General features: G+C 36.4%; 3 protein-coding genes across 3 annotated transcripts; 1 reads left to right on the top strand and 2 right to left on the bottom strand.

The window, feature by feature from the left end:
• LOC18603423 (classical arabinogalactan protein 25) lies at nt 1,293-2,111 on the bottom strand. The gene has a single exon (XM_007035398.2). It carries the CDS (start codon nt 1,981-1,983, stop codon nt 1,564-1,566), a length of 420 nt encoding a protein of 139 aa, XP_007035460.1. The 5' UTR covers nt 1,984-2,111; the 3' UTR covers nt 1,293-1,563.
• On the bottom strand, nt 3,301-9,582 carry LOC18603422 (serine/threonine-protein kinase RUNKEL). Its single transcript, XM_007035396.2, has 11 exons — nt 9,389-9,582; nt 9,199-9,288; nt 8,875-8,927; nt 8,724-8,799; nt 8,497-8,558; nt 8,307-8,385; nt 8,153-8,212; nt 6,354-8,009; nt 5,323-6,192; nt 3,643-4,768; nt 3,301-3,554 (listed from the first exon to the last, which is right to left on the bottom strand). Exons 1-10 carry the CDS (start codon nt 9,434-9,436, stop codon nt 3,653-3,655), a joined length of 4,110 nt encoding a protein of 1,369 aa, XP_007035458.2. The 5' UTR covers nt 9,437-9,582; the 3' UTR covers nt 3,301-3,554; nt 3,643-3,652.
• LOC18603421 (xyloglucan endotransglucosylase/hydrolase protein 2) lies at nt 11,079-12,184 on the top strand. Its single transcript, XM_007035395.2, has 4 exons — nt 11,079-11,253; nt 11,353-11,453; nt 11,539-11,726; nt 11,803-12,184. Exons 1-4 carry the CDS (start codon nt 11,079-11,081, stop codon nt 12,182-12,184), a joined length of 846 nt encoding a protein of 281 aa, XP_007035457.2.

The following is a 12,684-nucleotide window of genomic DNA, read 5'->3' as shown; positions in this document are numbered from 1 at the left end:
TTTCTTCAATTGTAAAAAAAAAAAAGAAATTTGTGAACTTAAAAGAAGAAACATAAATCATTTCTGAAGGTAGGACAGTGGAGGGTAAAATCGGATACTCCATATTATTTAATTTTATTAAATAAGAGTTATAGCATTATTTAATTTTATTAAATAAGATTAAAACATTGAATACGAGTTCTGAAAGTGATTTAAAATATTATTTATTATTTAAATTTATTTCTAAACTATAATTTTTAATATTTAAATTTATTAATTTATTTTAAATAATAAATTTAATTTTCATTAATAACATACATAAAATTTATTTTAAATTTAATTTGTTTTCAAAGTTCGAGTTTTATACAAATATTGATATTAAATGTTAATTTTTAATTAAATTCAAATAAAATATAATAATTGAACTTTAATCAGATTCAAATCTGAATATTTTAAAATTAACAATTAAATACCCCCTTCCACTTGTATCAAAAGACTATTTTTGTCCTTTGGTAAATAAAATTTTATCTAGGTACAAGCTGCTGATCTTGGACGGTATTGCTTGTTTAAGAGGAAAGAGTTTTGAAGGAGACATTTTAATCATTTTGGATTTAAACTTCAAATTAGAAATTTCATTTTCAAATTTCGAGGAAAGGGATTGAGCTATGAGGTAAGAAACGACAACCTTGTAATTATGTTACAGATGGACCATTACCTAGTACTAGTAATCATTTTTATGCATGCAAAAAAAACAAAAGAAATTAAAATTCAAAATTTAAAATTTAGAACCCAAAGTTAGATTAGGCAAAAGGAATAAGAGGTGGTTAGTAAAATTGTAGTACAAACATCGAGGCTTATCTACTTCTCATCTCCTCCTTTCTTTTTAATTCTTTTTTCTCTTTTACCATTTCCTTGAACAGAAGGAAATGAGCTGATGGTAAAGCAGAGAAGGTGGTCTCTGAGTGCAGCATGGGACTTCTAAAGTAGAAAGGGGAAAAATAAAAGAAAAGAAAAGAAAGAAAAAGGCCTCATAAGGAAGATGGCAGTCAAAAGAGACAAAACAGGTTCACCTAAAGCCCAGTATTATATTAAGCATGATCAACCAACATGTGATTGGATTCTTCAATAATCAAAGAGACACCAAAATTCTGGTCGTTTTGGTGTGTCTCACATGCCCACATGGTTTTTTTACAGACACAAATACCATGTACCACCTTATTTGTTCATCAGCTATTTGAAGCAGGGGAAAAACCCCAATGTCATTAAGGATCTAAAAGAAGCCATGAAGGCTTCAATTTGTGAAGAACAGATGATTATCAATCAAATTGTCAAACTAGTTCACAAAATTACATCAAATGCAACTTCTGTGCGGACAACAACTCCATGTTTATTTCAATTAATACAACTCCTTAAGAGGAGCTGCAAAAGCAAACAACCGTATTAAGGAGTAGCTAGCTAGATACATTATCATCATGTACTGTGCCAGGTGAAAAAGGAGAAATGAAGAAGATGAGCAGAGGGTATAGCCTGGCGCTGAAACCTACAACAATAAATAGAGTTTTCTTCTAACCAACAAAAATAAATTTACAGTACTCTAACGAGCTGAATTAAGCAATATGCTGCCACAACTGGAAAAGCTGCTAAGTTTAAAGACCCAACTGAAATCCTATGAGAAGTGGAGAAACCCGGCAATGATCCGAATGGAGGAAATGCTGCAGAGTCGGGACCCGCCGCCATCACGTCATCGGGATTCGGCGGGCTTGGACTGGAAGGAATGGTGGGCATGGAGGAACCGGTGGTAGGAACCACTCCACCTGGAGATGGGAATAAGGGAGCAATGTCGGGTGATAATTCTTGGAAAGGGGCCAGGGGAGGATCTGACATAGATACTGGTGAAGCTGAGACAGTAGGAATATCTGAACTCAGCTGAGAAGAAGCTAAAGATAGCAAAGGTGAGGCCATGAAAAACATGATGTGTAGTAAGAGAAACCAAAAGGAGGCCATTCTAATGATAAAGAAATCAATGTCACACTTATTGGAGAGCGTAAAACGTTATATATATCTGGTAATGATCAATCTTTCTAGTGAAAAAAATAAGAAAAGAAAAGAAAAGCAAAGCAAAAAAGCAAAAGGAAGTGGAGAAAGGGTGTGAGCCTTTAGGTAGAAGTGATCATGGAGTCCCTTATAAAGGTATGACCATAGGGGATCTCAGTGGGGCCAACTGCCACATGGCAAACCACAATGGGCCAGTGATGATTAAATACAGGTTGGCAGTGTAGAAAAAGAGACAAAAGATTAGTGAAGTTTTGTTGTGATGTGTTTGTTAGCTGATGATTCCTTCACACCCCGTGAATTTGGCCAAATGCCCTATTTTTCGGTTAATCAATCTCAACTCAATCTACTGTGTTTAATTTTTGTTTGTTTGTTTGTTATGTTTGATGGAGTGAGTTTTACCAAAACCTGGAAGGAACCTCAAGGTCTTATTGGGATGGGATTTCTACTTTGAGGAAAGATTAAGCAAGCATATCATGGGGGCAAAGATGTAAATAGAGAAAAACAAGTTGGTCTTCTACAGAAAAGTTTAGTTTCCGGAAATTACGGGGTTTAAGTTTAACCGAAGAGAAGACAATAGGCTAGAAACATGAACAACCCCTCTCGTGCACAGGAGTGGAAGTGAAAGGACGTCTGGTTTTTTGTTTTTCGACTTTTAATGTAACTAAAAGCAACAAACTTTGGATCAAACTAAATTTCTGATGCTCAAGGCAGTTGAAGCGAACTGTCATTCACCAAACTGATTTAAGAGAACTTTTGATTTCTAACCACCCCTCCCCCCATTCTAACAAAATAAAAAGAGAAAAATCTTTTAATTACCAAGTTCAATGGCAAAGAATATCTGTTAGTTTGCTGTTCCTTCATAGTCCACAAGAGGAACAGGTCGATTATATTAGCTGGAGGAATTCATGGATTCTAAATAAGTATTATTAATTTTTCAACAAAAAGAATTTAATTATCCTGACGTTCCTTGAAGAACCAAATGAGATGGGGCAGTTGTTAAAATTCATTTCGAAGTGTATGAGTACAGGTTGGAGGGGGCAGTGTCCCACAAACAAAATGCATAGCACTGTTGAACAGCGCGACAAACCTAAATTGGCTCTGGTAGTGTAAACTATTCTCGTAACAAGTTTCGGAACCTGAATTCTGATGTCAAAGGGCAGGTTTGGGTGTGCTCTGAACAAAGAAATATAGGTCTAAGGTTGGACAATAGAATTGGTCCATCCCTCTTTGTATCAAACTTGCATCAACTAAATAAAGATTGACAAATAACGAAAGGAAATGCATAAATGTACAGCAGTTGCTTTCAAGCAAATTCTTGAAAGAAAGAAAGAAAAAGGCTTAAATTGAATATATCAATGATGATACGAAGTATACATGGACTTTATAGTTACAGGCCCAGAGGAGGACTGAATAATAAAATGTAACTCACCTCAAACATGGTTCATTTTGACCACCCTAGTCCAGAACCCCATAAACATGTTGAGCATGTCCTTTTGAAAAAATCAGTTACTCCACAGTGCCTGTAACAAGAGCACATAAGTAAATCTGAGAATCTATTACTCTATGAAAGTAAACGTGAAAAAAAATAAAGAAGGAAAGTCGGACAACCTCAAGAACTTTAGATGCAACGCGGCAGCCGCTGCAATTCCGAGATTACAATCGAAGCAACATTGGCTAATCCAGGTATACTTGAGCTTTTCAGATCAGCAACGATGCCTTCAATCCGTGTAATTTCAGGTTTAGAAATGGATAGTATCATGGCATGTGACAGGTATTGTCTACAGGAATAACCAACAGCATGAAGTATCCGCTGCAAGAGCAAGTGAGAGATGCCCTTGCGCCAGGCCTCCAGGATTGAACCTGCCTTCGGAAGATTAGTTAGGAATCCAATTGTGGCTTCCCTTGGAGCCGCCTTGAGCAACAACACAACGCATTCCGAGGCTATGTCTGCAACGTTTGCTTCACGAGATGCACTTAACTCTAGCAACACTCCAACATTGCTGCCAAAATCAATTATATCTCTTATGTATTGCTGCTGATCAACTGGACCACTTGACTCAGAAGAACCATCACCTAAAAGTGTGGGTTCTTTTGTATAAACAAAATCTTTTCTACTGCCTACAGAGCGCAGAAGAAAAGCCCTACACAAGCAAAGGGTTGGTTCCAGAAAATCTTCCATATCCTTTGCGTATACGAACTCCAAAAGATTTCCAATCTTCCTAACTACCTTTAGCTGCGAAAGTAACTTGGAATCCATCTCTGGAGCAGATGCCAAAGCCAGACACAGTTTGACATTGTTTACATTTGCATTGGTCAGATCACCAAGCAAAAATTCAAAACATTTTGAGACCATTTTCAGATCCAAAATGTCAGAGATTTTAATATAATCAAACTCAATGAGCATCACTAGAAGCTTCTGTGCATACATGGGAATGGGATCTTCATCCTCAATCAAGGCGGGGTAAAGAGGAAGAAAATGAGAATTAGCTATCAATTTCAGATCCTCTGACCTTTGATCGTTTAATGAAGGTTCATTCAAGAAGATGACCATCACATCAAACATAATTTTCAGGCACAAAAATCTGGCATTACCATCTTTATTGCCCTTGTAAAGAACAGCAAGGCTAGGGAGAATTCCACGGATAAAAACATTTGGGCTTTCAAGAATTACCGGAGACTCTTCAGGGATAGATTCCAGAACTCGTAACAATGTTATTTGGAAATCGTCCCGCCCCTGGTCAATCAAAAAGATAGCCTGTATCAGTATTTGTGATGATTATTTATCTTACATTTTTTTGGCAAAAGAGAGCACAGAACCCATTCTGTCCGCCTCAAAATGGTAAGAAGTCAATTATCGGGCCAAGAAATTGAAGCACTTAACAAACAAGGTAACAAAAGCATTTCACTGTTGAAACAGCTGGGTAGAAACTTCTAGCAAAACATATCAATTGCATACTCCTTTAGAGGCCTATCTTTACAAAAAATTTCACACAACGTTTGCCGTATGGGCATTGAATACTACCTGCAACAGACATTTTTCCAACCCATCACCCTTCTTTTTTTCTTTTTTCATGTTAGCCAAGACAAGGTACTTAGGCATCTGGCATAGTGACATGTCATTCAAAAAAGTCACAGTCAACTAGGAGAACTAGCCCAACTTGTTTCGATAGTTTCTAGTTACTGACATAAACCATATCTTGACTCAGTAAAGAAAAACGAAGATATGTTGTCAAAAGTTTAAATCAGAGATGATACACAACAAAGGATGGCTTAGATGCAACTACTTACTTGAAACGGTGTCTCCACAACTTGGATGAGATTTGCCAACTGCCGCAAGACCTGATGAGTCACCACTCTGTTTCTAAAAGATGAGCTCCCAAGAAGATGAAGAATGACGGGAAACAAATGAATATTGTTCTTTGGAGCAGCACGACTGGTAAGGGCAGCGATCTGCCCATGTCGCCTTCCTCCCATCATTTGCTGAATATCTCCAGTTATACCATCCAGTAAGGCAGGCACGGTAGATGCCACGACATGGAGAAATGAATCTAGACACTGCTGTAGATAGTTATCCTTCTCTTTTGCCAATCTGTCCACTGTGGGGAGTAACCTTGCATTGCAAAAGAATTGTGGTAACCACCTCCTACCGTTCTTACACAGAAGAGCCACAAAAACAAGTGCTTTGCCCCGCAAAACTTCACTTCCTTGCTCAATAAGAGACGCAAGACTAGGCACCAGATTCTTGTCCTCCACCAATGGTAGAAGGTACCGTCCAATATTTGTGAACATATGGCTTCCAAGCATAGCCATATTTAGAATATTTAAGCTGATTTGCTGTTCACGCAGATTGCCCTTGATAAGAGCAGATGCGATATCCTTGAGCGAAAGTTTGTCTATGACTGATTGAATGCAATGGGGACTGAAACGAACGAGGCGAACCAAACAAGATCCTGCAGTTAGCCTCATGCTCTCCTGCTTCCCTGCAGCCCTATAAATGTAACACAGGTTACTGATCACATCCTGGCTGGTGAAACGAGTGGCCCAGTGTCCTCCTTGGCTGCAAATATTTTCAATTGTCCTAAGTGCGTAAAGTTGAGTCATATCATCCTCTCCTTTACGTAAAACTGATGACACCAATGAAATCAATGAATTTGGAACCTGACCAAAAGGGAAGGAAACTCCTTACAAATAATTGAAAATAAATGAAAATCGAATAAGAAAGAAAACATGATAGGCATAAGGCTATTGCAAAAGCCACAGCTCTCTTTAAGCATTTGATTCAAAACTTCAAAACTTTAGCAACGGCATAAGAAACTAACCTGCCAACCAGATGCAGGCCTGTTGTCTTTTGATGGAGATTCAAGTGGATTATTATCTCTTGCATGCTCATTCTGAGTGGAAATATAGAACAGTAATTCCCCTAAAGCAGCCATAGAAAATCTTCTCACTTTTTCCTGCCTGTCTCTGAGACCATCAGTAAGTGCACCTAAAATTCCAGAATTTGCTAAGTCATCTTCAATGAAAGTAGAATGCCGAATCAGCAAACCAATCAGCGAAGCAAGTTGAACGCGCAAAACTGAAGTCTTGGACTGCCTGAACATTTTGACAAGCATGAGCATTATAGGTCCATTGGTCAAGACGTTGGCTGCATCTGCATTATTACTAAGCATCTCGAGATATCTAATCACATTTTGCTTCTCACCAATACCGGCATTTCCACCAAATATTGATATGATCCTATTGTTGAGGGCATCCAACTGCTCCTTCCCCATCTTTATGAAATCAGATGGTTGCAAAGCCTCAAAGGGTAGTGAAGGAATTACCTCTGACATTTTATCAGATTTTCTGCTTGGCATTACAGGTCTTACAGCAAGATCAGAAGGATGCCAGAGAACTTCTGAAATATTATTGGATGATTTTGAATAATCAGACTCAAGGGCAGACCCTGGACTTTCCTTGATTCTCTGATTTCTGTGTTGGGAACTGCCACTGGGTGGGGTGGCAGCTACTTCAACTTGATCTGAAGATGATTCCTGATCATATGTTTTTGAGTCATCTGAGGCAGGCAAATTACTCACAGCTGGACCGTCTGATCGGTCAATGTTATTATCCCTCTCTTCCACTTTGAACTGTTGCTGATTCTGACTTGAAAATTTGTCTTCAGTCGTACAAGTAGGGGTATCTGACCCATCTGGTTCATCTTGCACTTCCTCTTCAGTGTTCTCATCAAAATCAAGTTCCATATCATTGTTCTCAATTTTAACTTCAGATTCATTCTCAGAATTATTTGGCAAGGGCCTTCTGTAATTTTCCTTCTCATTCTCCTTCTGTAAGTTTGTTTTGGCTATTCTAGACAACCTCAAGAGGTTCACACGCCTAATAGCACTGGAATGATCTTTATGCTTCTCCTCCAATCCTTTTCCAGGAGCCTTTATTTGAGTTTTGCGCCCAATTGGTGTATTCTTAACAGGTGTCTCATGCCCTCTTAAACCCACCAGAGAATTCTCATCCTTTCTTGAAGCCCCTTTTAGATCTTTTTCCCTATATTTAGGAGGGGTCTTGCTTTGAGATCTGTCACCATTACGCTCTGAGAGACATGGCTTAGCATATAACTCTATCATATTTTCAAAAGCAGGCTGTGGAGGTAAAGGTACTAGAGAAAATTTAGCCCTCCAAAAGGCATGTACACAAAGCTCAGACCACTTTATTCTCTCCGCTGGATCTTTAACCAGGAGAGAATTAACAAGATTGAGAAAAGAAGGGCTTGGACTCCCAGGGAGTGGAGGAGTTGGATCCGAGATGATGGATTTTACAAGCTGAGTGAATTCCCTTCCTACAAAAGGAGGCTTTCCGGCATAACACTCGTATAGCACACAACCTAGGGCCCAAAAATCAGAGGCATAAGAATGAACACCTCCATCCTCAAACAATTCAGGAGCCATATAACAGGGTGTTCCACGTTTTGCTTGTGGCAGCTAAACAAGTGCATATAGAAAAAACACAATAATGAACAACTTAAAAAAGGAAGAGAAAAAGTGAATATATTATCGAAAGAACTTGAATAAATTGGCAATTTAACTTTAAGGCATAGAATGACACTGTGGCTAGAAGAACCTACCATAGAAGAAGGTGTTTTAGATATATCACTCAACTTTCTTGCAAGTGCAAAGTCACATAACTGCATGACATAAATATATGAATGTGAAACTCAATTGCAGAGGATGTGCGATGATAGCACTCGATATTATGGGAAAGTTATACTAGATATGTACCTTTGTATGCCCATTCTCGTCCAAAAGGATGTTTGATGGTTTTAAATCACAGTAAATGATTCCTTTTGAATGTAAATATCTGATAATGAAAAACATTTCCATTAATAACTCGAAACGACAGTAAAACAGAAGAGAAAACATATAACATATGGAAATTGCAAACTAAAAAGAGAAAAGAACATATCCTTACTGCAAAGCTTTGACAAGATCACAGGCCAAAAAATGAATTGAATCTTCAGGCAGTTGACCATCCTGCAACCCATCAATAAAAAATTGATAATGCAACTCAAAATATGTTTCTCACACTAGCATACCGGCATTCAAGATCCTCAAATCTAACTTAGTAAGCCAGACCAGCAAAATTCCACAGTTCCTTTCAAAGCTTAAAAGAAAGAAAAGGACGTAATCAGTAAGTACCTGCCGTAATAAGGTCATGAGATCTCCTCCGGTACAGTATTCCAAAACTAACCACAAGTGCGCAGAAGTTTCATACCTTGATAAACAGATTAAAATTTGAATATGCTGAAAACTTTGTACAAGTAAAATATCTAAACTGGCTAAAACTTACCATGAGTAAAACTTTAGTATATTCGGATCATTTAAAGAGTGAAGTATCCTAACCTGAAGAAATTCAAGCAAAAAGAGGAAAAATAGAAGCTAAAATTACATAAATAGCAGTTTAGTTTGGAAATTAGAAATTGATCATTAAAATTAATATTATTAAATCATCTCAAAAATTCCGAAAATTAGGAGAGAAACGGTTCTAACTTCAATAAAGATCATGTCTAGTAAAAATACAAGCTAAAATTGCATCAATAGCAGCTCCATTTTCAAAATAAATAATTAATCATTCATATCGTCTAAAAAATTAAAAAAAAAAAACAGATGTTACTTCTTGAAGAACTTTGCTCCGCTGTGATTTGTCGACGCTTTTGATTGCGAAATACTCGATCGTCTTCTTCTTCCTTCCTTTATACACATTCTAAAAAAACATTGAGAACTTAAATGAGCAAAATGTAGCAAAATAAAACATAATCGGCGTTGAAAAATTCGCGAAATCTGAGAGAATGAGAGGATATTACCGAGTATTTGCCACGGCCGATGGCTTCGTAGATGTGATAATGGTTCATGTCGAGAAGATTAGGGTCCCGATCTGAAAATTAAGAGAGCGGTGGGGGGTATTTTGGGAAGAATATTCGTTGGGAGCTTTTGTGGGGAGATACTGAGTGAGAAGGGATTAGAGTGTGAGAAATTTGGCTTTAGCGATTCGTCAAATGGGAGAGAGAGAAAGGGAAAGGAAAGAACTGTGGAAATGAGCGGGAACTGAATGTAAATTGAAAATCACCAAAAACGGAAAACAATTATCTGTCGGGCTTACGTGGCAACATCACGTGACTTGGACGTGATATGATTTCAAGATGGGCTGAGACCGGTATTTTATAGGCCAGGCCGAAATGGGCTTGAACTTTTAATATTGCTAAAAAATTTATGATCTATTACACTTCAAGAAACAATGCCCTTATTTTTTTAATTATATTTAAAGAAGTCTAGATGCTTTTTATTTATATCAACATAATCACTTAATTTTAATAAAATATTAATAACCGTCAAATTCAATATCTGTTAATATTTTTTATCTATTTAACATATAACGTGGTTGTGTGAAAATTATCACATCATATATAGATTTTACACTAATAGTTAGTTAATCACGTTATACGCATAGATATAGTGTTAGTTGATACTAGAATTCACGGTTCATACATTTTTTTTAAAATGTCTTGTAATCGGATACCTTATATTATTTGACCTAATTAAGTAAGATTTTAGTACTTTATAATTAGATTCAAATAATAAAATTATTATCTATCATGAGTTCGGATAATGATCTTAAAGTACTCATTTCACTAGCTTGATTATAAATAATAACTTATAATATTAAGTTTTAGTTTATATATGTTATTTTTTGTTTATAAATTCTTCATAATTCATGCGCTACTTACTAAAACTTATTATTGTTTTAAAAATTATTTTAAACTTTGATTTATTTTGCCTGTTGACGTTCTTAAAAGTTGAAAATTTCTAAAGTATAATAACTATCTTGCCTATTGACATTCTTAAAAAAATGAGAATGTTTTTGAACACAATAAAACAATAGAGATTTTTTTCGTAGGTAGTGTAATCTCGGGGACTTTTTATTATTTAAGTATATTTATTTTCAAATAAAATACTTAGTCCAGACACATATTATCTATTTAATTTTTCAAATTTTTTCATAATTATTAAAAAAATAATGATTAGTTCTTGTTTATCAACCTCCAAATCTTTTGGATGGGAATTCGAAGAATAATTCTGTATAATAATATTAGTAGTTAATTAAGATGCATTCTACGGTAAGCGACAAGTCACGTTCATGGTGAATGTACCAACGCCTAATTAATGATAATTGGCTGTTATGTAACGGCGCTATCCTTCCTTTTTCTGCCTTGTTTGAGTAAGCAACATTAAATCATCAATGTAGAAAAACACTTGAGCACATTCACGAGTATTAAATGAAATTAGCTGAAATATGAAATCCAGATAACCAAGTTAGTGAATCAAAGAAAAAAATATTAGACAGTGGGTTCTCCATTAGACAATCAAATGAATATAACATTATCAAAATAAAAAAATTCTGTATAAATAGGATTATACATCCAGTGGCATGACAAATCACCAAAACAACAACCCAAAGTGTTAGATTTTGCAGGCACTTTGATCGCACCCTTGACAATGTCTTCTCCAATGGATTATTGCTTGATGGTTTTCTTTGCAGTTCTTGTTGTTCATGCAAATGCTGCTTGGGGTGTTCCGTTTGAACAAAATTATTTGGTTGAATATGGAAGTGATCATATCCAGTACTTTGAAGGTCATACAGAAGTTCAGCTAACTTTAGACCAAACTTCAGGTCATGTCATGTGTACGCGAATCTGATATTCGTACTAGAGTCTGATTATCCTATAAGGATTTGTAACGTTGATGTAGTGCATTTTGTTATGTATTACAGGGTCTGGGTTTGGATCGAAAGGGGGTTATGGCTCTGGGTTCTTTCAAATGAGGATCAAGTTACCAGACAAAGACACAACCAGAATCCTCGCAACCTTTTACGTAAGATGTTGTGCTACTCATTCGTATCATCATAACCATTAACTCATATCAATATGAGTAGTTAATTTGGATTTTCGTTATGCAGATAATCTCGGTTACGAGTATCCATGACGAAATCGACTTCGAGTTCTTGGGCGGAAATGAATCTTTTATCTTACACACAAATGTTTTCACAAATGGTGTAGGAGGTAGAGAACAGCAGTTTTCATTCTGGTTTGACCCCACAGCCGATTTCCATACATACAAGATTCTGTGGAACGATCATCAAATTGTGTAAGCACCCATCCCCATTTCCATTCCTGATGAATCCAACACATGCTTCAGTGAGTAGTTTTTGGTAAATTTTCAGGCTTTTTGTGGACGAGATTCCCATAAGGGTGTTCAAGAACATCACTTACTCCGGTGTAGGCTACCCGACGCAGCCTATGCGAGTGGAAGGGACCATATGGAGTGAAGACTGGGCATCAAACGGGAAGCCTGTGAATTGGAGCTCAGCTCCCTTCCGAGCCAATTACCAATGGTTCGGCATCGATGGCTGCCAGGCTCAAACTCTCAACCCTCAACAATGTCACTCCCCTGACTTGTTCTGGAATGGACAAAAGTTCTGGGACTTAGACGCGAATCAAAGAAAAGCTTACGAAAATGTGAGAAACAAGTTTCTGATGTATGACTATTGCTTAGATAGGGCCAGGTACCCCAACGTTCCACCCGAATGTCAACTCAATGGCTAACTTAATCTGTGATGTGTCCCAAAGATCTAGGAACCCGAAGGGGGAAAAAAAGAAAAGAAAAAATAAACAAATGGGGGGGGTTAGTTTATTGTTTTAATGCATTGTACATGGTTCCTAGTAAAGGTTATAAGAAATATATGTTTTTCTTGTTGGTGATGAAGTATGGGTTGCTAATTTGTGTTAATTTTGAATTAGTTTCAATAAAAAATAATGTTTTAAATTGCGTTCAATTTCAAATAAATTGTTGAACTAATTCAAATATTACTTATGATTCGATATTGTCTGTTTTTACAAATTTTTTGTAGTTGAGCTTGAGTTATTAATGCGATCCGATTCGACTTAACTCATGTGCGATTGATTTGATTGATTATCTAATTATTAGTATTAAGTTGGACGTAAATACAAATATGGTAAAAGTTAATACATTTTGATCTCGTGTATCTGTATAGAAGAAAAACTAGCAAGTAAAATTTAGATATCTTGATACAAGTATTTAAATC

The sequence above is a fragment of the Theobroma cacao genome, chromosome 4 (genome assembly GCF_000208745.1).
Source record: "Theobroma cacao cultivar B97-61/B2 chromosome 4, Criollo_cocoa_genome_V2, whole genome shotgun sequence".
In the NCBI taxonomy this organism is placed as follows: domain Eukaryota; kingdom Viridiplantae; phylum Streptophyta; class Magnoliopsida; order Malvales; family Malvaceae; genus Theobroma; species Theobroma cacao.
Note: the sequence above shows the minus strand (reverse complement) of the source record. Positions and strands in the feature narration are given on the sequence as shown.

What these genes read in the sequence shown, in the direction of transcription:
- LOC18603423 (XM_007035398.2), bottom strand. Translation starts at nt 1,983, where the DNA reads ATGGCCTCCTTTTGGTTTCTCTTACTACACATCATGTTTTTCATGGCC.
- LOC18603421 (XM_007035395.2), top strand. Translation starts at nt 11,079, where the DNA reads ATGTCTTCTCCAATGGATTATTGCTTGATGGTTTTCTTTGCAGTTCTT. An exon ending in AACTTTAGACCAAACTTCAG is followed by an intron (nt 11,254 to 11,352) that starts GTCATGTCATGT and finishes TATGTATTACAG; the next exon opens with GGTCTGGGTTTGGATCGAAA. An exon ending in GAATCCTCGCAACCTTTTAC is followed by an intron (nt 11,454 to 11,538) that starts GTAAGATGTTGT and finishes TTCGTTATGCAG; the next exon opens with ATAATCTCGGTTACGAGTAT.
- LOC18603422 (XM_007035396.2), bottom strand. Translation starts at nt 9,436, where the DNA reads ATGAACCATTATCACATCTACGAAGCCATCGGCCGTGGCAAATACTCG. An exon ending in ATACTAAAGTTTTACTCATG is followed by an intron (nt 8,800 to 8,874) that starts GTAAGTTTTAGC and finishes CTGTTTATCAAG; the next exon opens with GTATGAAACTTCTGCGCACT. An exon ending in ACGAGAATGGGCATACAAAG is followed by an intron (nt 8,213 to 8,306) that starts GTACATATCTAG and finishes TATGTCATGCAG; the next exon opens with TTATGTGACTTTGCACTTGC.